Raw genomic sequence first — 24,665 nt, 5'->3', positions numbered from 1 at the left:
GGCTTTCTAACGACTTCCTGTTTTACTTCACAACCGGGAAAAGTTTGGAGGTTTTTAATTATAAGCACATCTACAAAATAACGGATTCTATTCCTATTGGGACACACGCTTATAAATGTACTAGCATCTGGAAGAACAGAAGCTAAGGTAAGCAGTGGTTATGATTTTTTTTGCTGTGTTTTGGATTTTAGCCGCTGTGCTGTGATTTATCAAGCGCTTTTGTTTTGCAATGAAAACAAAACGTATCAGTTGAAGCTTTTAACTGGAACCTTCTTGTTACACAATGACGAGGAAAGTAAAGGCACGAAGTAAAACGGCTAAATACACTCGCTAATCTGTTGTTGTTTTTTATCTGAACAGATTATTTGTTTATTTCTGCGCTACATTTCCAATATATGTTTTGTGTAGATTATATTGACTCATGACTTGACTCAGACTCTAGCCTAAAGACTCGTGACTTGACTTAGACTCTAGTCTAAACACTTGTGACTTGACTCAGACTCTAGTCTAAACACTTGTGACTTGACTCGGACTCTAGCCTAAAGACTCGTGACTGAAAAAAAAGATCTGGAGCGAGTGGCCGGACTATAATATTATAATCTCCATCATCTGTGGTGTGTCTGCTGTTTTAACCTTCTCCTCTGGTCTCTTCTGGTCACTTTCCAAACAGTTTCATGTGTTTATCATGTTGTGTCCATGTGAGTTTCCTTCAGGCTTCTTCTGACCTCCCAAAAACATGCAAACGGTGGACGGACTCGTCTTAATTTCCCTGATGGTTGAGTGAGTGTGTTGCTTTGCAATAGACTGCAATCTGAGTTCAGTGGTTCTTAATGCACCCACCCCACCAGGACCCTGATCAGGAGAAGATCAAAGCTACTTACCCGGGCGGTGCTGTGTGGAGACCCGCCCTTGCTGACCAGCAGCTTCACCACGTCCAGGTTGTTGTGATGGACAGCTACATGCAGAGGGGTCAGTCCATTCTGCTATAATAGAGTACAAATACCAAACATCTAAACACCTGCTACACACACACACATACACATGTACACACACATACGTACATATATACAATCACCCATATGTATACACACACATACCCATTCATATATATACACACACATACATACATATATACAATCACCCATACGTATACACACACATACCCATTCATATATATATACACACACATACATACATATATACAATCACCCATACGTATACACACACATACCCATTCATATATATATACACACACATACATACATATATACAATCACCCATACGTATACACACACATACCCATTCATATATACACACATATATGTAAACACACACACACACACACATACGCAAACATAAAAATATATACACACACATATATATAAAATTACACACAAATACACACACACACATAAACATATATACACACACATATAAACATACACAAACATAAACATATATACACACACATATATAAACATACACACAAATACACACCCATTTATACACACACACATATATGTATACACACATATATAAACATACACACCCATAAACATACACAAACACAAACATATATACATACACATATATAAACATACACACAAATACACACCCATATATACACACATTCATACACATTCATACATATACAGGCACATACTGTATATAAACACACACACACACCTATAAATACACACATATATAAACATACACACAACCATACACATACATAATCACACACACACCCACGTACGTATATACATATAAACACACACATCCATACATATATAAACACATATATAAACACACACACCTATACACACATATATAAACATATACACACATCCATATATACAAACACATATATAAACATATACACACATCCATATATACAAACACATAGATAAACATATACACACATCCATATATACAAACACATAGATAAACATATACACACATCCATATATACAAACACATAGATAAACATGCACACCTATACATACATACACACATATGTAAACATACACACAACTATACACATACACACACATAATCACACACACACTCACACCAATACATACACATACACATACACTTGTATATAAACACACACACATATACATACACAAACAAATTCATACTGTACACACACATAATTAAAAACACACACACACAGGTGTTCTCAGGTACCTTCCCAGCAGCGTTGGGATTGGCTCCTCTCTCCAGCAGAAGTTCTGCTACGTCCACCTTTCCGTATTTACACGCCACGTGGAGCGGAGTGAATCCTTTCTGTAGGAAACAAAAACAGGACGGTGGCAGCGAGGAGTCTAAGTGATTATAATACAGAAACAGAGCATGGACCCACTGTGACCCTGACCAGGATGAAGCTGTTAGTAAAGGAATGATGAACCTACCTTGGTCATCTTGGTTTGCTGGGCGTTGCCGTCTAAAAGAATGCGTGTGGTGTGGGCGTGTCCCTCCCGGGCGGCGATGTGCAGGGGGGTGTGGCCGGCCGTGGTGGCCGAGTCGGGGTTGGACTTGTGTTCCAGCAACAGTTTGACCAGCTCCTTATGTCCCATCCGAGCTGCACAGTGGAGCGGAGTCTGGTCATCCTGCGAATGAGGAGACATTCATTTATTTATTTGTATATTCATTTATTCATATATTCATACGTTCACTCATTTATTTACTCATGTATTATCATTCATACTTACATTTATTTATTCATTTACTCACTCATTCATTCATTCATATATTTATTTATTTATTCATTCATTTACTTATTTATTCACTCGTATTATCATTCATACTTATTTTCATTTATTCATTTACTTGCTCACTCATTCATTAATTTACTCACTCACTCATACTTATTTACTCGCTCATTCATTTACTCAATTATATATTAGTTTATTTATTCATTCATTCATTTACTCACTCATTCATCCATTTATTCATTTATTCATTTATTTATTCATACATTTATTCATTCAATCATACGTTCATTAATTAATTAGCTTTTTATTCATACATTCAAACATTGCATTTTGGTATTAATTCATTTATAATTACATTTATTCATTCATTTATTCATTTGTTTGTTCATATATGAATACATTCATTCATACTTACAATCCTTCTCTCATTCAGTCATTCTTTTACTCATTTATTCACTCACTAACTCATTCATTTATTCTTACTTGCATTTATGTAGTATTGAGTTATTTATTTATATATTGAGTTTATTATTTTATTTTATTCATACATTTATTCATACTCACAGTCCTTCTCTCATCCATCCTAGTGGTCATTTAGAGTGGACAGTTCTGTTTCTGACTATTTCGGGAAGTTTTGGGAGGAAACCCGAGTACCTGAAGAATCGAACCCAGGTCACATTTTGCTAGTTTGCTGGTTCTGTACCCACCTTAGCTTTAGCGTCCACCTGGGCGGAGTTCTGCAGCAGGAACTGAGCCACCTCACAATGTCCGGCCCGAGCGGCCATGTGCAGCGGAGTCTCCACTTTCTACAGGAACACAAACACATCAAGCCTTTATTACAAGGGAAATACAACGTGGTCAAAAGTTTGTGGACACACCTCCTTAATACTGAGGTTAGATGTTTGAGCTGATTATGATTCTCTGATTAATAAATCCATTATGTTGTTCCAATTTTATGGCGACAGTTCGAGAACATGTGCAGCACAGTGACCACCGGACTCTTGGTGGACGTACTCACCACGTTGGATGCGTTTGGAGAAGCTCCTCTCTGCAGGAGACTCTTCACGATGTTGAGGTGCCCCATAAATGCTGCCACATGGAGAGGAGTCAGACCGGACTGAAAGAGGACACACACACACACACACACACACATACACACACACGTCTACAGCTACAGTCAAAGGTTTACATACACGTGAAAATACACTGTACCGACAAAAGTATTGGGACACCCTGTCTAATTATTGAATTCACTACAATCGCTAACAGGTGTAATAAATCATTAATACAAAGGAAATGATATGCTTCCAACTTTGCAGAGACAGTTTAGGGAAGGTCCTTTCCTGTTCCAGCATGAGAAAGGTCTATACATAAACTCCAGTGTCCTGCACAGATTCCTGACCTCAGCCTCACTCAACAGCTTTAGAATGAACTGGAACATCAACTGAGGCTTTCCTCCATCAGTGCCCAGCCCTACAAATGCTCCTTTAAATATCTCTATATGGGCACAAATTCCTACAGACATACTTCAAAGTCTTGTGAGAAGCCTTTTCAGAAAAGAAAGTCACACAGAGGTCACAAAAAGTGTGAGGTATGTCTGTGGGAATTTGTGCCCATTCAGTCAAAGGAGCACATGTACGGCTGGGCACTTATATTGGTCAAGAAAGCCTCAGTCGATGTTCCGGTTCATTCCTGAGCTGTTGAGTGGGGCTGAGGTCAGGGATCTATGCAGGACACTGGAGTTTCTTTAATCTTTATAATCATGCTGTAAGAAGAAAAGGACCTTCCTTAAACTGTTTCTGCAAAAAAAAAAAATCATTGATTTACACATGAATTCAAAAACTAGAAGGGGTGTCCCAATATTTTTCCATAGCCCGTATTTATATGGGCACAGAGAAGTCACCAGCTGTAGTCAGTCATGTGTATAGAAAGTGAGGATGTGTCATTAACATTAGCGCAGTGTGATGAAGTAGCGGCCGTATCTGACCTCGGTCACGGCCTCCAGAGATGCCGAGTGCTTGAGCAGCAGGTCCATGGAGCGCATGTGGTTCTTCTTACAGGCGATGTGCAGCGGAGTAAAGCCGTTCTGAAACAGCAAAACACGCGAGTGAACAATCCAGCTAGCGTTAGCAAACAGTTCCTCCAGGGAAGTGTTAAAGCTGGAGCGATCAGTGACTTCAAATCTGAGCCAACACAGCTGGCACTGATCTCTCGGCATCAAGGGTGGCACTTCTGACCTTCCTGTAGGTCAGAGCGACCATCTGTAAGCAGACTTACAGTACTGTGACAGTATACTGTCTAAGCAATTGAAGGTTAAGGGCCTTGCTCAAGGGTCCAACAGTGGCAACCTGGCAGTGGTGGGGCTTGAACCAGCGACCTTTTGATTACTAGTCCAGGACCTTAACCACTAGGCTACAACTGCCCTGAATTCAGACTAGTATCAGACTAGTAGGTCTCATTATACGCCGATCAGCCATAACATTAACAATTACAATTCCTGTTAGTTCTACAATTACTGACTGTAGTCCATCTGTTTCTCTGCATGCTTTGTTAGCCCCCTTTCATGCTGTTCTTCAATGGTCAGGACCCCCACAGGACCCCCACAGAGCAGGTAGTATTTAGGTGGTGGATCATTCTCAGCACTGTAGTGACACTGACATGGTGGTGGTGTGTTAGTGTGTGTTGTGCTGGTATGAGTGGATCAGACACAGCAGCGCTGCTGGAGTTTTTAAACACCTCACTGTCACTGCTGGACTGAGAATCGTCCACCAACCAAATATATCCAGCCAACAGCGCCCCGTTGGGCAGCATCCTGTGACCACTGATGAAGGTCTAGAAGATGACCGACTCAAACAGCAGCAATAGATGAGCGATCGTCTCTGACTTTACATCTACAAGGTGAACGAACTAGGTAGGAGTGTCTAATAGAGTGGACAGTGAGTGGACACAGCATTTAAAAACTCCAGCAGCGCTGCTGTGTCTGATCCACTCATACCAGCACAACACACACTAACACACCACCACCATGTCAGTGTCACTGCATGTGATGAGGCACCCACTTGAAACTTTGGGTCTGTTCGAAAACCTAGTGAGCTGCCTTGCTGTCTTACTGCCTACATAGGCAGCTGCCTCAGTAGAGAGGATTGTAATAAGTCATTGACTCATAAGGCAGGTTATTCGAACGCATCGGATGCTTCCTCGTTATTCTGTTAAAATACCGTTCAGATTTAAGGTGCCTTAGTAGGCAGCATTTTAAGGCATCTAAGAAATCGAACATCCTTCTTCTTGGGAGCGCACGTAGAATAACGTAAAATGTGTCTATGTAGAGAGAGAGCTAGGTTTTCAAACACACCCATTGAAGGCAAGAAATAAGCTGGACTGACAAGATCATGATGTGGATTCCATTATCGAGGGCCAATTTTTAGAACTGGTTGCACCAAAGGGCTGAATGGGATAAATAGGCAAGGCAAGTAAGAGTACTAACAGCTACGGACCCCTGAAATTGACAAGACAGGGCCATACTTTCTACCCAAATTTGTATGAGGTACTTAAGGGACACTTAAAACAAAGGTACTGACCAGTGCACGGGCGTTGGCCTTGGCCCCCTTGTCCAGCAGCACCTTGGCCATGCGATGGTGACCGCAGTGCGCTGCCACATGCAGCGGCGTCAAGTGGTCCAGAGTGATGTCGTCGATCTCTGCGTTGTACTGCAGCAGCTGACGGACGCAGTCCATGTGATCGCCCTGCGCCGCCATGTGGATGGGAGACAGTCCGTTCTGCGCCGGGAAAACACACACAGTCCCCGTGAGTGGAGCGCAGACCCTCCAAAAAGCACACAGTACACACTTCTGAACCGACCGAATCACCTTCGTTTTGGCCTGGATGGGCGCTCCCTGGTCCAGGAGGATCTCGATGACCCGGACGTGGCCGTTCCTCGCCGCGCAGTGCAGTGGGGTCAGCTCATCCTGGCAGGGAGAGACAAGAAGACGACACGATGAAGACGTACGGTTCCACTGCGCCACTTACAGCCTGTGACCTACTGAAACTACAGACACACAGTTTGCATTCCTGGCATCTGAGTCCCGGCTTGCGTGGTGCTTATGAAGCACCATGTTTTTTCTCAGGAGGACATAAATAGGTCGTCCTCAGTGAGAGGGACATAAATAACCCAGCAGTCTACGGTGCAGAAATGTTCTACAGTTTTTCATAAATAAACTCGGTGTTTAGATTGATCGTGCTGGAGGAAAAAAAAATACAAGATCTGGTACCTTCGTCCTGGCGTCTATTTGCGCTCCTCTGTCCAGGAGTAAACGAACCATGATGACGTTTCCCCTCCTGGCAGCGATGTGTAACGGAGTGATGCCATTCTGAGGACGAAACGCATTTTGTCTCTATGTCTGCATCCAACTCATCATCGATTTTATATACTGAAATATGGGTGTGGTTTTGAGTCCATATATAGAAATAAGAAGCAACTTAGGTCCACAGTTAGATAGCCTGATCTACCCTATGTGGGCAAAAGTACTGGGACACCACTTCTAGGTATTGAGTTTTTCCAACCTTTCCCCCCAATTGATCGCATCCTCCACTGATTCAACCCTCCACCGCTGACTGAGGACGCTTCTCAACTGACACACGCCCCCTCCGACACGTGCTCAGTACAGACTGCATTTTTCACCTGCACTAGGTGAGTTCATCGTGGATCAGCCTTGTGCACGGAGAGCCACACCCTGATCAGCATTATTCCTCAGTCCTGTGCAGGCACCATCAATCAGCCAGCAGGGGTCGTAATTGCACCAGTTATGAGGACCCATGATCCGGCTTGCCCCTAACCCTATGAACAACAGCCAATCGTTCAATCGTCCATGCAGCCGCCCAGCCCAGCCGGATGGCAGAGCTGAGTTTCGATACGATGTACTGGAAATCCCAGCTCTGGTGTGCTAGCGTATTTTACCGCTGCGCCACCTGAGTGGCCCTAACAGGTGAATTAAATCAATAAATCAATTTGCAAGTAAAGTATCTGGACACCCGGACCATGAGATGCTGGACGTCTCATTTTACAAACAACTGGTATTAGAATAAAGTGACCTCTATGTGATCTGACAACAGTCAGTCTTCTGAGAAGGCTTCTTACAAGACTTTGAGGTATGACTGTGGGAATTTGTGCCCATTCAGTCAAACGATGGCAGCATTTGTATGCCTGGGCATTGATGTAAAGTGGGGCTGAGGTCAGGGCTATCTGCAGAACACTGGAGTTTATTTAAACCGAGCTTTTATTTTGTGCACAGGGGCACAGTCAGGCCTGAACAGGATAGGACCTTCCCTAAACTGTTGCTGCATATCATTTCCTCTTTATAAATAATTTATTACACCTGTTAGCAATTTTAGTGGCTAAAACAGCCACTTTTTTGAGAGGGCTTCTCACAAGACCTTGAGATATGACTGTGGGAATTTGTGACCTGTTATTTAAAAGAGCAGTTTAGGTCAGTTGGGGCTGAGGTCAGGGCCCTGTGCAGGACACTGGAGTTTCTTTAAACCGAGCATTTCTTTGTGTCTTTATAGAGCTTTGCTTTGTGCACAGGAGTACAGCCATGCTGGAACATGAAAAGGGCCTTCCCTAAACTGTTGATGCTCAATTAGAGGCGTATAATTTCCTTTATATAAAAGATTTAATACACCTGTTAGGAACTGTTGTGGCTGAAACACATTAATTCAATGATTAGAAAAGATGTCCCAATACTTTTGACCATATGGTGTAAATGTAATGATTTAAGGGCAATCAGGAAATGCACCGTATGATCCCACCTTCGGTGTGAAGTTCACGTTGGCTCCTCGGTTTATCAGCAGCTGTGCGACACTCAGGTTCTCGTAATGAGCCGCGATGTGGAGAGGAGTAAAGCCGGTCTGCAGACGAAATCCAGAGAATGAGAGTGAGAAAGAGAGTGAGACAGGAAGACAGACTGAAGGCATTAATATTTTAAAGCAATATCTTCCAAAAAGCCAAACCTGATACAAAATTTATGAATTCATTCTCCGAACAAGTATCAGGCGATTCTGTGTGTCATAAATTCATGTGTCGGCTGCGGCGCTCGTATTATCTGATTAAAGGATTATTATCGGGGACATAATGATCCGTCACGCGTATGCATGTTAATTCCACTGGCAAAACTCAGTTTGTTTGGCCCCAGTGTGATTTATTAAATGGGCCCCATCATACAAACCAAAAAAAAACGACTGAACTTGGGCGCTCTGGTGGCGCAGCGGTAAAACACGCGACCACGAAAGCGCTGGGATGTCAAGTTCAGCTCTGCTACCGGTCAGCCGGGTGCATTATTCACGGATATATACGAGACTCTCCGTACGCGATACTGCTCCCTGTGTGAACCTGAACCCGCCTCTTTTAGGTGAAGAGAAGCGGTTGGCAACTGCACATGTGTCGGAGGCTGTGTGTGTTAGGTACGGCCCTCCTCGGCTCTGGTCGGGGTCTACAACAGTAACGGATCTTCAGCTGGGGAATTGGATATGAATAAATTGGGAATACACACAGGATTTAACAAATAGATGGATGGATGGATGGATGGATGGATGGATGGATGGAAGGAAGGATGGAAGGAAGGAAGGAAGGAAGGAAGGAAGGAAGGAAGGAAGGAAGGAAGGAAGGAAGGAAGGAAGGAAGGAAGGAAGGAAGGAAGGAAGGAAGGAAGGAAGGAAGGAAGGAAGGAAGGAAGGAAGGAAGGAAGGAAGGAAGGAAGGATGGATGGATGGATGGATGGATAGATAGATAGATAGATACTTTATTGATCCCAAAGGAAATTAGAGACTGTAATTGTTAAATTAAATGACTGTAACTGATTTGCAGGGCTGTTTTTGAAGCGTGGTGGAGGTTGGTACAGCTTGTTAGTACAGTACTGGCACCCCATATGAGCTATTTGCATAAGCACAAAATACATTAATGAATGTACGCATCACGGTCCTCTCTTTTTTGGGTCATGTGACCCTTCCAACCCTCGTTCACACAGCGCATACAGATCCACTAATAACATTTAATGGCTCGGTGGGTAGCACTGTCGCCTCACAGCAAGGCGGTCTTGGGTTCGATTCCCAGGTGGACTGGTCTGGGTACTTTCTGTGTGGAGTTTGCATGTTCTCCCTGTGTCCGGGAGAAACCCTGTGTCAGCCATGGTCGGGGTCTACAACAGTAGAGGATCTTCAGCTGGGGAATTGGATATGGATAAATTGGGAACACACACACACAGGATTTAACAAATGACTGTAACTGATTTGCAGGGCTGTTTTTGAAGCGCGGTGGAGGTTGGTACAGCTTGTTAGTACATTATTGGCACCCCGGCACTGTCGCCTCACAGCAAGACAGTCCTGGGTTCGATTCCCAGGTGGAGCGGTCCGGGTCCTTTCTGTGTGGAGTTTGCATGTTCTCCTCGTGTCTGTGTGGGTTCCTACGGGAGCTCTGGAGCTCCCACAGTCCAAAGACGTGCAAATGAGGTGAATAAGAGACACTGAATTGTCCATGACTGTGTTTGACATTAAAGACCTGAACTGATGAATCTTGTGTAAGCAGTAACTACATGTCCTGTCATGGATGTAACCACAGTGTGTAAAACATGACCCTAAAATCCTAATAAATAAATAAATAAATAAAGGTTCACGTAAAACGTATAAAATCCTAAAATGCTAAAATTGCTGCTAAGAGCTGTTATCTCCATCCCTTCTTGACTATAAATTATTGGCCCACCACTTGCAACCTCCTTGACACTGTGACTGATTGCTCCTCCCTCTCAAGTGCCGTTAAAATGAAGTGCACCACAAATCACGTCCCCAATGACACTGCAGTACCTTGCTGAGGACGTCTGGGTTGGGGTCGTTCTGTAGCAGCACGGCCGCGGTGCGCGTGTCATCGTTGCGGGCGGCTATATGGAGAGCGGGCAGTCGTACCTTTCCCTTGGTGCCGTAATTGATGAGAAGGGCCACCACGTTTTCGTGGCCCTGCTGCAGAGCCACAGCCAGCGGTGTGAAGCCATCCTGATAAAATACAGCAAAAAAATACACTAGGAAATTAATTTTTGGACATTGACAATAAATCTCACTTTTACTGTTGTAGGTGGATTGGCTGCTGTTTAATGAATAGATATATTTTAAACGAATAATAATATAATAATTATGAAAACATTAGGAAGCAGGTGGATTTGCATTTACAGCATTTATCAGCCACTGTGACTAAAAAGTGGTGGGGCTTAAACCAGCAACCTTCTGACCTCAACCACTGAGCTACACTACATGGACATAACCCCATATACAGAGATGGGGACTCGCACACACAGCGACTTCAGACTCGACTCCGACTCGTTTTAAATGACTCAGACTCGACTCCTGACTCGCAAAAAATGACTCGTGGACAACAAAAGTCAGCAACATTAGTTACATGTGACAATTATATATATATACTGTATATATATATATATATGATCCGACATCATTCTGATCGTGTCATTTTCTGCTCTGTAATAATAATAACGCTCCGGCCATTTTGAACCGCAACACACGCAATGGGTAAATGTTCCAGCCAGCTTCCGGCGTAGTGATGAAGCGTCGCTCCCTACTTAAAATGGTGGAGTACCCTACGTAGTGCACTTCACAGTAACAGATAATGTGAATGGAAAGCTCCTACAGAATTAGCGCTAATGGTTGTAAGAACCGCTTTCTGAACAAATCAGATCTTCTGATTGTAATTGTTAGTAAGAAATGCTGTTATTTGCATTTATTCAGTTTGCAGTGTCACACAGATGACGTGGTAATGAAACGCTCGATCGGCTTTCTAACGACTTCCTGTTTTACTTCACAACCGGGAAAAGTTTGGAGGTTTTTAATTATAAGCACATTTACAAAATAACGGATTCTATTCCTAATGGGACACATGCTTATAAATGTAATAGCATGTGGAAGAACAGAAGCTAAGGTAAGCAGAGGTTTTGGATTTTTTTGCTGTGTTTTGGATTTTGGCCGCTGTGCCGTAATTTGCAATGAAAACAAAACGTCAGTTGAAGCTTTTAACTGGTACCTAGGAAAGTAAAGGCACGAAGTAAAACGGCTAAATACTCTCGCTAATCTGTTGTTGTTTTTATCTGAACTTACAGATTATTTGTTTATTTCTATGCTACATTTCCAATATATGTTTTGTGTTTATTATATTGACTCGTGACTTGACTCGGACTCGTATTTTGTGACTTGTGAACATCTCTGCCCATATATAAGAAACCCACTGTAATTATTACCTTTGTGCATTTCAGCCACAACAGCTGCTAACAGGTCTAATAACTCAATTAAATAAAAGGCAATTACATGCGTCCAGCTTTGCAGCAACAGTTTAGGGAAGGCTTTTTTCAGTTCAGACTGACTGAGCTCATTAAGAAAAGCTCGAATTAAAGAACTCAACAGGTTTGGAATGAACCGGAACATCAATGGTGCCCAGCCATACAAATGCATTCATCTTTTGACTGAATGGATACAAATTCCCACAGTCTTGTGAGAAGCCTTCTCAGAAATGTGGCTAAGAAAGTCTACCTCAAAGGTAACTTTATTTTAATACCATTGGTTTTTGAAACAGGATGTTGAACAAGCTCATGGTCAGGTGTTGATGCTTTGGGGTCACATAGTGCACCACTGCCATGGCTCTGGACTGCACAGTTTCTTGGCTGGGCCACCAGATCTGGAGTAAGCGGGACACTGTGCAGACTTATTGAAGTTAGTATTGACTAGTACTAGGTCAGTAGTTAGTGTTGGGTGTTATTTTGTTGTTTTATTCACCTCAGTCGGGAGACTCTGATTGGCTCCGTTCTCCAACAGGAACTTCACCACCTCCAAGTGGTTCTCCTGAGCCGCCATGTACAACGGGCTGAACCCTTTCTGAAGGAGTACAATAAAAGAAACAATCTTATATACCACATCTAGCTCACAGGCCCACTTAAATTGGTCTTGGACTTTTCTGAGACTAACCTGAGACTGGGCATTGACGTTGGCACCATAGTGGGCGAGCTCAGCAACGACCTTCTCCTGACCAGCCAGGGCTGCAATGTGTAGTGCAGTATTCCCTTTCTGTCAGGTAGAGGTGCAAGAGAATCAAAAATGAAAACAAATGTACATAATCATGCTTAATGAAAAGGTAAGTTGCTGTTAAATAGTGTACGTATTTACTTTATTTTCTATACTATATGATGCACTTTGTCTTCTGCTGTTGAATAGTGTAATTACCGTATTTTCTATACTATATGATGCATTTCTTCTCTTGCTGTTAAATAGTGTTATTACCGTAAGTATAATTATCTTATTTTCTGTACTATTTGATGCAATTTGTCTCCTGTTAAGTAGTGTGATTGCCGTAATTTCTATATTATATGATGCACTTCGTTTCCTGCTGTTGAATAGCGTAATTACCGTATTTTCTATACTATATGATGCACTTTGTCTCGTCGTTAGTGTTATTACCATAATTTCTCTACTATATAATGCGCTTCAGCTCCTGCTGTTGAATAGTGTACTGTAATTACCGTATTTTCTATACTATATGATGCACACACTCTTGCTGTTAAATAGAGTTATTACCGTAACTTCTATAGTATATGATGCACTATGTCTCCTGTTGTTAAATAGTGTAATCACTGTATTTTCTATGCTATATGATGCATTTTATCTCCCGCTGTCAAAAACAGGGTAATTACCGTAATTTCTATACTATATGATGCACTTTGTTCCCTGCTGTCAAATAGTGTAATTACCGTAATTCTATACTATATGATGCATTTCGTCTCCTTTTGTTAAATAGGGTAATTGCCATAAGTTATATGATACTATATTATACATATTTCGTCTTCTGCTGGTGAATGCAGTGTAACTACTGTATTTTCTATACTATACGATGCACTTTGTCTCCTGTTGTTAAATAGTACAATTACCGTGCTTCCAGTACTATATGATGAGCTTCATCTCTTGTCCAATAGTATATATAACCATATTTTCTATAGTATAAGATAAATCTTTTGTCTTTCGCTGTCGATTACGATGTAATTATTGTATTGTTTTACTGTATGATGCATTTCTTCTGCTGTTGAACACAGTGTATTTACTTTTTTTTATATACTATATGATGCACCTTGTATTCTCCAGTAAAATACATCTGTAATATATGATTAATTTAGTCTCCCGCAATCGAATACAGTGTAATTACCGTATTTTCTATACTATATGAGGCAGTTTGTCTCCTAGCTGGTGCTACGATTTATACAGCAAAGTGTCATGAATCGTAATAGATTTGCCCTCTGTCTAGGGTGGATTCCTGCCTAACATCTAGTGTTTTTGGGTGTTAAAATTATTAATATTATATTTATTATTATTATAAGTGTAGGCGCCCAGGTGGAGCAGCGGTAAAATTATGCTAGCACACTCTTGCTGTGATCCAGGGTTCAACTGTTGTTGTTGTTGTTTGCCTGTTTTATAACTCTGTGTTACGATAATGATTCCTGAATAAGCTAAAAAAAAAATTGATCATGATTTTATGCACGTGTCCTGCCTCTTCTGCCTCTTTCTTTCCATCTGCATATTTTATACTGTCATTTTATATTGATATTAGTATCATAATTGTGATAATGATAATAATGATCATTATTACCTTTGTTGTGCCCTCCAGATCGATCCCATTGTGTAACAGCTCCAGCACCATCTTCACATGACCTTCCTTCGATGCCAAGTGCAGCCCGTTCAGTCCATTCTGCAGAGAGGAAACGAGATCTGAGCCCGAGACTGATCGGAATCAGATCATAATACCCGGCTAAAATAGAACAGTCAAAGTGAAAGAAAAAGCTAATGATTCTGAAACAAGTCTAGTCTTATTCAAAAGTTTGGACACCCCGGTTAAAGTCCTTGTTTTATTTTCTAAGTGAAAATAACTACACATATTTTACAGCAAACTTAAACAAATCATTTTTCTACAAGTGACAGTGCCAGACTGGCCTGCCTGCAGTCTAGACCTACAATAAGGCATAAAGACAGCCAAGTTTGGTACAGTTGTGTAGCTGAAGACTTACATATTCATTTACATTTTCATTTTCGGCATTTAGCAGACGCTTTCATCCAAAGCGACTTACAGTTGTGACAGTATACAATCTAAGCAATTGAGAGTTAAGGGCCTTGCTCAAGAACCCAACTGTTGCAACCTGGCAGAGGTGAGGCTTGAACCGGCAACCTTCTGATTACTAGTCCAGTGACCACTAGGCTACAACTGCCCTTGAAGAATAGCAACAAAAGAACAGCTTTCCAGACCAGATGATTATAGCCCTATTGCACACCTTTGGGATGAATAGGAATGTTGACGGCAAACCAGGTCTTTTCATCCAACATAAGCTTTGTGCTATGATGCCAGCAGGTCCCGACTGGGCACTGGCAATGATCAGTTTAGAAAAAAGCCATTAATTACAGACATTTTCACATTACAGCACCCCAATGACAAATAAACACAGCTGCACTGAGGGAAGCATCGCCAACGTGTACGAACACACACACACACACACACACACACACACACTAACCAGGGGAGTGTGTCTCAAATCACACTTACAGCAAATAAAAAACATATATACATATAAAATCATATATACAGTATATATATATATATATACTGTATATACAGTGTATCACAAAAGTGAGTACACCCCTCACATTTCTGCAGATATTTAAGTATATCTTTTCATGGGACAACACTGACAAAATGACACTTTGACACAACGAAAAGTAGTCTGTGTGCAGCTTATATAACAGTGTAAATTTATTCTTCCCTCAAAATAACTCAATATACAGCCATTAATGTCTAAACCACCGGCAACAAAAGTGAGTACACCCCTTAGTGAAAGTTCCTGAAGTGTCAATATTTTGTGTGGCCACCATTATTTCCCAGAACTGCCTTAACTCTCCTGGGCATGGAGTTTACCAGAGCTTCACAGGTTGCCACTGGAATGCTTTTCCACTCCTCCATGACGACATCACGGAGCTGGCGGATATTCGAGACTTTGCACTCCTCCACCTTCCGCTTGAGGATGCCCCAAAGATGTTCTATTGGGTTTAGGTCTGGAGACATGCTTGGCCAGTCCATCACCTTTACCCTCAGCCTCTTCAATAAAGCAGTGGTCGTCTTAGAGGTGTGTTTGGGGTCATTATCATGCTGGAACACTGCCCTGCGACCCAGTTTCCGGAGGGAGGGGATCATGCTCTGCTTCAGTATTTCACAGTACATATTGGAGTTCATGTGTCCCTCAATGAAATGTAACTCCCCAACACCTGCTGCACTCATGCAGCCCCAGACCATGGCATTCCCACCACCATGCTTGACTGTAGGCATGACACACTTATCTTTGTACTCCTCACCTGATTGCCGCCACACATGCTTGAGACCATCTAAACCAAACAAATTAATCTTGGTCTCATCAAACCATAGGACATGGTTCCAGTAATCCATGTCCTTTGTTGACATGTCTTCAGCAAACTGTTTGGGGGCTTTCTTGTGTAGAGACTTCAGAAGAGGCTTCCTTCTGGGGTGACAGCCATGCAGACCAATTTGATGTAGTGTGCGGCATATGGTCTGAGCACTGACAGGCTGACCCCCCACCTTTTCAATCTCTGCAGCAATGCTGACAGCACTCCTGCGCCTATCTTTCAAAGACAGCAGTTGGATGTGACGCTGAGCACGTGCACTCAGCTTCTTTGGATGACCAACGCGAGGTCTGTTCTGAGTAGACCCTGCTCTTTTAAAACGCTGGATGATCTTGGCCACTGTGCTGCAGCTCAGTTTCAGGGTGTTGGCAATCTTCTTGTAGCCTTGGCCATCTTCATGTAGCGCAACAATTTCGTCTTTTAAGATCCTCAGAGAGTTCTTTGCCATGAGGTGCCATGTTGGAACTTTCAGTGACCAGTATGAGAGAGTGTGAGAGCTGTACTACTAAATTGAACACACCTGCTCCCTATGCACACCTGAGACCTAGTAACACTAACAAATCACATGACATTTTGGAGGGAAAATGACAAGCAGTGCTCAATTTGGACATTTAGGGGTGTAGTCTCTTAGGGGTGTACTCACTTTTGTTGCCGGTGGTTTAGACATTAATGGCTGTATATTGAGTTATTTTGAGGGAAGAATAAATTTACACTGTTATATAAGCTGCACACAGACTACTTTTCGTTGTGTCAAAGTGTCATTTTGTCAGTGTTGTCCCATGAAAAGATATACTTAAATATCTGCAGAAATGTGAGGGGTGTACTCACTTTTGTGATACACTGTATATATGCTTCCGACCCGCGCGCAGCCCTTAACGGAACCCTTTTCCAACCATGCACTCTGCACAAGTGCCTCTATCCGCCAATCAGGGTTCTTACACAGCGCTTGAAGACCACTCCCACATATTCCGGGCATCCCTCCCTGCAGGCACTGCCAATTATGCCCGCTAGATGGCGCCCAGCTGACCGGTGGCAACGCCGAGTTTCGAACTGAGGCGTTCAGAATATCGGCGCTGGTGTGCTAGAGGAATATCCCGTTTTATTAAGTTTTAATATCCATCCATCTAAGAGCTCAAGATGAAATTAAATTATGCAGCAAGGGGTAAGGGGGCAATTACTTTTTCACAAGGGTAATATGGGTGTTGGAGCACAAAATGTGCTTAGTTTTTAATCCACTTCCCTTTATGTAATATCATGTTTTTTAATGATCTGAAACCCCTCTGTGCTGTGACAGGTAACACTGGAGGTTTTGACATTCTCCCGCTGCTGTATTGCGGTTGGCCGGTGTGAGCTGCTCGTACCTGATTGGCTATGTTGATGTTGATGCCGTTCTTGATGTGATCCAGAGCCTTGTCCAGATTACCCGAGCGCGCCGCCCGCAGGAAGCTGGTCGTTGCGTCTGCCTGAGAAGAACAAAGCAGGAGGTCGAGGTTACAGCAGCGAGATTTATACACAGTACATTCATTCATTGTTTTATCACCGCTTTATCCTGGTCAGGGATGCAGTGGGTCCAATTCATTGGGCGAAAGGCAGGAAACACCCTGGATAGGTTGCCGGTCCATTATAAGGCAAACACACTCATACTAGTCTGACTTATCGGACTTATTAATAAGATTAAAACAGCACAGGTTGTCATTTGTAATATATTATTAATCCAGTAGTATCATCAGCCATAACATTAAAACCACCTCCTTGTTTCTACACTCACTGTCCATTGTATCAGCTCCACCTATACCATATAGAAGCACTTTGTAGTTCTACAATTACTGACTGTAGTCCATCTGTATTTCTGCATGCTTTGTTAGCCCCCTTTCATGCTGTTCTTTAATGGTCAGGACCCTCACAGGACCACCACAGAGCAGGTATTATTTAGGTGGTGGATGATTCTCAGCACTGCAGTGACACTGACATGGTGGTGGTGTGTTAGTGTGTGTTGTGCTGGTATGATTGGATCAGACACAGCAGCGCTGCTGGAGTTTTGAAACACCTCACTGTCACTGCTGGACTGAGAATAGTCCACCAACCAAAAATATCCAGCCAACAGCGCCCCGTGGGCAGCGTCCTGTGACCACTGATGAAGGTCTAGAAGATGACCGACTCAAACAGCAGCAATAGATGAGCGATCGTCTCTGACTTTACATCTACAAGGTGGACCAGCTAGGTAGGAGTGTCTAATAGAGTGGACAGTGAGTGGACACGGTATTTAAAAACTCCAGCAGCGCTGCTGTGTCTGATTCATTCATACCACTCATACAACACGGACAGTGAGTGTAGCAACAAGGTGGTTTTAATGTTATGGCTGATCAGTGTATTTATATATATCTGGGTCCTTTCTGTGCAGTTTGCATGTTCTCCCCGTGTCTGTGTGAGTTTCCTCCGGGAGCTCCGGTTTCCTCCCACAGTCCAAAAACATGCGGTCAGGTTAATTAGAGACACTGAATTGCCCTAATTTTCCTATGTGTATGTGTGGGTGTTACTGTGTGCCTTCGCCCATTGAAAAGCTGGGATAGGCTCCAACACCCCCACGTGACCATAATTGGATAAGCAAAGAGTGATTTCTGCTTTTTTACAGTATACAGTCTATGCAGTTGAGGGTTAGGGTTGAGGGCCTTGCTCAGGGGCCCAACATTGAAATCCTGGTAGTGGTGGGGTTTGAACCAGTGACCTTCTGCTTACTAGTCTAGTACGTTAACCGCTAGGCTACAACTGCCCTTGTTAAGAGTATGGATGGATAAAAAATGATTAATATGATCATGACCCAGCAAATCCACTTCAGCTGCTGCTTTAAATTCCATACATATGCAGAAGCTGCATCATAAAACACGGACAAGACATCAGACGAAGCCGTCTGAATATTTTTGGCATGAAGAAGACCTTATACCGAATCATACGTGAAGTAACATTAACTTAAATAAAATGTGTTTCTTCAAAAAACGCCTGTAGGTGAGGGGTGCAGGTTCAAAGCCAAGGGGACACAGGTCCAAAAAGGTTAAAAACCTCTACGATAGAAAAGAATAAAGATCAGTATTATTGCAGATCTAGTCTACGTAGTTGGAGTAAAGAGAAAGAAAAAAACTCCCACGCTTGCTAATCTGCGGACGAACCATGCATCACTGCTCACTTAGCCGTTCTAGCTTTTATTGACCACGTTCTCCACCAGCTGAGGAGCAGATTGTTCAATTCTTCACAGTTCATTCTCGAGAGTGGAGAGATGCATTCTAATTCCAGATCGTGTGAACGGTGCTCAGATATTGATGAAACCTTCTATTACGCTTCTACTAAACCAAAACCAAAAACGAGCCACATACACACATACAGTCACAGTATAGCTTCGGTTTTACAGTCAAACGTTTACATACACTTATGTTCACTTAACAGACGACAGACGAATCACTTCCAGTGTGAATGAGCGCACAAAGTACAGTACATGTATACCATGTATACATATTTTTATTACAGGTTTTAGGGCGGCACGGTGGCTCGGTGGGTAGCACTCTCACCTCACAGCAAGAAGGTCCTGGGTTTGATTCCCAGGTGGAGCGAGCCATGTCCTTTCTGTGTGGAGTTTACATGTTCTCCCCATGTCCGTGTGGGTTTCCTCCCACAGTCCAAGAACATGCAGTCAGGTTAACTGGAGTAAAAAATTGCCCTAGCTGTGTGTGTGTGTGTGTGTGTTTGCCCTGTGATGGAGTGCCGACCTGTCCAGGGTGTTTCCTACCTTTCACCCAGTGAATTGCACCCACCGCAACCCTGACCAGGACAAAGTGATGGTTAAAACAGACAATGAAAGCCGCTCAGGTGGCACAGTGGTAAAAACACGTGCTGCAACCGGAGCTGGATCTCGAGTACGTCGTATCGAATCCAGCTCTGCCTCACCGTACAATTGGCCTGTTGTTTAGATGGGCGGGACTAAGCCGGATGGGGTCTCTCTCTGTCAGAATGGTGCGGTTACGACCTCTGCTGGCTGATAAGAGGTGCCTACACGGAGATGAGGAAGGAGCGCTCTTAGGGTGTGTCTCTCCGCACGCAGCGCTAGGTGGCGCCACACTCGTCAGTGTGTGGGTGGCAAGATGCATAGGGCTTGCTGCTCACGTGTCGGAGGGGATGTGGGTTAGCTTCGATCTCCTCGGTCAGGGCAGAGATCGGCAATGGCAGAGAGGAAGCACGATGCAAATTGGGGAATGAATTAGACTCACTAAAGGGGGAGAAAAACAGGGGAGAAAATGCATTAAAAAAAAAGACTGAATGAATGAATTACAGGTTTTATCGTGGTTGGGAGAGACGCCGTGCTGAAAGCTCGGAATTTGGCTTCTTATTTAGGATGATATTAGATTGTTATGTCAGCAGTTGGACCGGCAGATGGGATTTTAACTACGATTAATACACACATACTTTGGGCAATTTTGTATCTCCAGTTAACATGACTGCATGTTCTTGGACTGTGGGAGGAAACCCACATGAGCACAAAGAGAACATGCAAACTCCACCCAGAAAGAACCCGAATCACTTCACCTGTGTCGAACCCAGAACCTTCTTGCTGTGAGGCGAAAGTGCTACTCAACTTTGTGGATTGTTGTACCTAGATTATTGAGTATGCATCAGTAAAGATTTTTGTTTCGGTCAAAATCTCAACGTTTTTAGATTTTCTTTGGTTCAGCCTCATTTTGATTATGCTTGTTGCTTGTAATATAATGTCATCGCTGAGTACAGCAAATATGAAACACACTAGGGCTGCATCCGAAATAGCATACTTAAACATATGTACTAGATTCGAGACGGTATACACAGCTCGGCCGGTAAAGCAGTACGCTCTTTCAGTATGCAAGTGTGCAGTATGCACGCAACCTCGTTCGTACTACGTCCGCCATCTTACCAACGTCACGTGATGCATGACGTCTGATCACCACAGTTATGACAATTTTAAAATTGGATAAAATTAATTCTATCGTTCTCCACAAAGCTGCTCATTACATTATTTAGGGTTCTACTTAATCATAACATTCTTAATGTTTGTCTTACTCCGCTTTCCGCCATCTTTCTTCTTCGCTACGAACGCCCTTGCAGCTCCAGTTGCATTATGGGATAGATAATCAGACCGTAAGTGTGCATCGTTTGCATACTCAAAAATGGCTGGCCATGCAGGGTACTTTTCTCGTACTGTCTAATGCAGGGGTGGGCAATTAAATTATCCAAGGGGCCACATGAGAAACTGGGACTGTTGTGGAGGGCCGGACCAATAAGGTGAACCTAATTCTGCTCAATATTAATTTTATCTCTTTATTAATAGCAGTAAATTGTACAGTTCTGATAATCTGTTAATGTTTAGATGTTACAATCAGAAGAAGTAGGCAGAGTGAAAACATCAACATTATTTCACTATTTAATCAACTAATTTTTCAAAAACAAATGTGAACAAAATGTGCAGGTTTTTAAACTTTACACTATTTTGTTTGGAGTCTAATTACCTCATTTGTTGTTTTTCAGTCCTTTGTTTTTGTTGGATATTCTTTTTAAAATCACAAAGCTGGTCCTGACTGCTGCAGTCCCGGATGTGTTAAACTTTATAAAAGTTCTTGTTGCTTTTGCAGTTTAGTTAGTGAAGCTCAGGTGTGACGCTCCGCATCGTTCATGTTCTTGTATTTCTCTGTTTAGTGGCGTAACAGCGATTTAAAGCCTAAATTGACCCTTAAACAGCTTTACACCTGACTTCAGTGAATAAATAATTCAGAAGTTCACGTCTTGTTAAAAACTCGACCGTCAGTCACACTCGGTTCTGTTCGCCGACACATTATGGTGAAGCTGATACACTCGCGCACACGTAAAACGAAACTTGAAGAAATTTTAAGACATAGAGGTCCCGTCAAAAACAATCCTGTTATATGGCATGTGTGATGTACATTTATTTACGTCTGATTTTTAATTGCCACGGACCTCATGCGGGCCGGTTGTGGCCCTCGGGCCATACGATGCCCAGGTCTGGTCTAATGTATACTACGTATTCAGACATACTAACCACTCTCACGTACTGCTTTTGTGTACTGTTCAGTATGGAAGTGTGCAGCGATTTCGGCTGCAGCCTACCACACCAGAGCTGACGTTTCAAGCTTGCGAGTTCAAATCTCAGCTCTGCTACCGGCAGCCTGGACGCCTACATCGACAACGATTGGCTCTAACGAGGGCATTCCTCATAACTGCTGCAATTACGACCTCTGCTGGCTGATTACTCATAATTGGATATGACTAAATTGGGAGAAAAAATATCAGCAATAAATGTTTATCAATATCTGAACAAGGTCCTTATGTGTTAGCTACATACATAAATGGCATAAATGTAAAGGTATGAACAGAACTGCATGCCCAGTAGAACCACAAACAGGATTAACTGGACCTGTAATCTCTGTTAGTTGCGTACAAACAGCTAATTATAGATTTGCAAGAAGATTATTAGCCAGTGCGGTAGGACAACACTTTAATGTTGACTTTTCTATTAACTTCACTTCATAATGTTTATATTCGCTCCTCCGAATGTTGTCAAAATTCATTCTAATTCTGACTCGTTTATAGTCACCGCTAATTGAGCCGTTAGCTGAAGTCCTATTAGCTTCCCCACAGCGCCGCACACGCACGCTGCCTCTGCGTTTGTGTATGCAGATTGCAGAATAAACACCGAGCATAATCAGACACGCTTCATTCGCTCCATGTTCTACACCCCGCAGCGCGAGGACTCCTGAGGCCGGAATAACGCTTACGTGGCCAGACTTCAGACCGCCGGAGGAGATTGGAGCGAGGACGGAACTCATCAGGGGCTCCGAGCGAGGTCAAACGACGTGATCGTCTCTGACTCGGCAGATTTCTGGGTACGACTATAGACGAGTCAGTGGGTTTGTTTTACACTGTGTTGGGTCATTAGCTCAATATTTAGGCTGGTTGGATTAATTTGGGTTGGTGATTGGGATGTTTTAGACTGATTGGAATTGATTACTGTAATTGGCATCAGGCTGGTTTGAATATATGGTTTAATATACGGTTTTAAACTGGTATTAAACTATCATCATACTGGTTTAAATATATGGTTTTATATTTGGTTGTTACTGGTTTTAAATTGACATCAGACTGGTTTGAATATATGTTTTAAACTGGTTTGGGAGGTTTGGCACGGATTCATTCTGTTTACATTATTTCTTATGGAAAAATATGTTTAACTAACAAACATTTTGACTTAAGAACCAATTCCATTTATAAGTCAAGGGTCCACTGTATATGGTTTTGTATAAGATTTTAAGCAGAATGTTAAGTCCACAATGATAATAGGGGTGCGTTAATTGTTAATAAAGAGGGTCAGACCCCCCCAATCCCCACCATAATTTGAAACCAATTCATTGTCATTAGGCTGGTTATAATGTTTGGAAGTTTAGGTGATTTAGATCAGTCACTGAGGTCATTTTTGGGTCGCTTTTAAAAGACCATTTGATCATTTGTTTCTGGGCAGTTTTGCTTTGACAATTCAGTTGATTTGGGACGATTTGGCCATTGGACTCTTTTTTAGGTGGGTTTTGATTGGACATTGGGAAGATTTTTGCTCATCATGTAATTTTTGGTTGGTAGTTTTTTGCCCTGTGTTTACAGTCAGTCACTGGTTTGACTATTTGTCAACTTTTAAATATAAAAAGACGCTTTTGGTTGTTTTTTGGGTTGATTTGTTTAGCAGCCTGTTGGTTTTTGTTGGTGATTAGAACGGTTTGGGATTAGTTTTACCTGTTTTTTATTTTGGATATGATATTGAATTGCTTTTAAGAAAGTGTTCCAGGTTTTTCCTTGGTAATTACACTGGTTTAGATTGTCCATAGAATTGGTTGTTGGGCTGATTTTATTAGCTTTTGGCTACCGGATCTGTGTTTGGGCTGGTTTAGATGAATATTAGACTGGATTTTGAGGTTTGGTTTTGGGTCATTGTGCCGTTTCTAAAACTATTTTTAGCCATTTAGTTGTTTTTTTTATCTTATTTTGACCACTTCTTTATGTTTAATATATTTTGTGATGACAACCTAAGCAAGTTAAGAGTGAATTATGTTATTTAAGTAATCCAGAGGTATTCATGGAATGGGAGAACCCTACAGTGAATTTACCACTCATGTCATAAATCAGTCTTTGTAATTAAGATTTCACTAATCCACCCAGTGAGCAGCAGATCTGTGAATAAAACCACGTCGCTACAAGAGTCAGAATTAAATTCCCTCTTAAACACACCGGCTATAAATAATCCCACAGACGTCAAGGCAAGGAACCAGCAGCGCAAATGTGAAGAAATCTCCAGGGTTTCCATTCAGACCCACTTTTACTGAAAAGTAGCCTAAATATATACAGTCTCTCTCTCTCTCTCTCTCTCTCTCTCAC

The 24,665-nt window shown here is 42.3% G+C and overlaps 1 protein-coding gene across 2 annotated transcripts in view; it reads right to left on the bottom strand.

Annotated features, from left to right (window-relative positions):
* Nucleotides 1–24,665, bottom strand: part of ank1b (ankyrin 1, erythrocytic b) — an 88,573-nt gene that overhangs the window by 41,314 nt on the left and 22,594 nt on the right. For both annotated transcript variants that reach the window (XM_063011588.1, XM_063011589.1), the window contains exons 2-16: nucleotides 17,573–17,674; nucleotides 14,398–14,496; nucleotides 12,729–12,827; nucleotides 12,540–12,638; nucleotides 10,572–10,757; nucleotides 8,526–8,624; nucleotides 6,989–7,087; nucleotides 6,587–6,685; nucleotides 6,299–6,496; nucleotides 4,708–4,806; nucleotides 3,739–3,837; nucleotides 3,428–3,526; nucleotides 2,418–2,615; nucleotides 2,194–2,292; nucleotides 882–983 (exon numbers count right to left, since the gene is read on the bottom strand). In XM_063011588.1, the coding sequence (XP_062867658.1) occupies nucleotides 882–983; nucleotides 2,194–2,292; nucleotides 2,418–2,615; nucleotides 3,428–3,526; nucleotides 3,739–3,837; nucleotides 4,708–4,806; nucleotides 6,299–6,496; nucleotides 6,587–6,685; nucleotides 6,989–7,087; nucleotides 8,526–8,624; nucleotides 10,572–10,757; nucleotides 12,540–12,638; nucleotides 12,729–12,827; nucleotides 14,398–14,496; nucleotides 17,573–17,674 (1,776 nt within the window). The remainder of the gene's footprint in view (nucleotides 1–881; nucleotides 984–2,193; nucleotides 2,293–2,417; nucleotides 2,616–3,427; nucleotides 3,527–3,738; nucleotides 3,838–4,707; nucleotides 4,807–6,298; nucleotides 6,497–6,586; nucleotides 6,686–6,988; nucleotides 7,088–8,525; nucleotides 8,625–10,571; nucleotides 10,758–12,539; nucleotides 12,639–12,728; nucleotides 12,828–14,397; nucleotides 14,497–17,572; nucleotides 17,675–24,665) is intronic.

This window comes from Trichomycterus rosablanca, chromosome 16 (genome assembly GCF_030014385.1).
Source record: "Trichomycterus rosablanca isolate fTriRos1 chromosome 16, fTriRos1.hap1, whole genome shotgun sequence".
NCBI classification, from domain to species: domain Eukaryota; kingdom Metazoa; phylum Chordata; class Actinopteri; order Siluriformes; family Trichomycteridae; genus Trichomycterus; species Trichomycterus rosablanca.
Note: the sequence above shows the minus strand (reverse complement) of the source record. Positions and strands in the feature narration are given on the sequence as shown.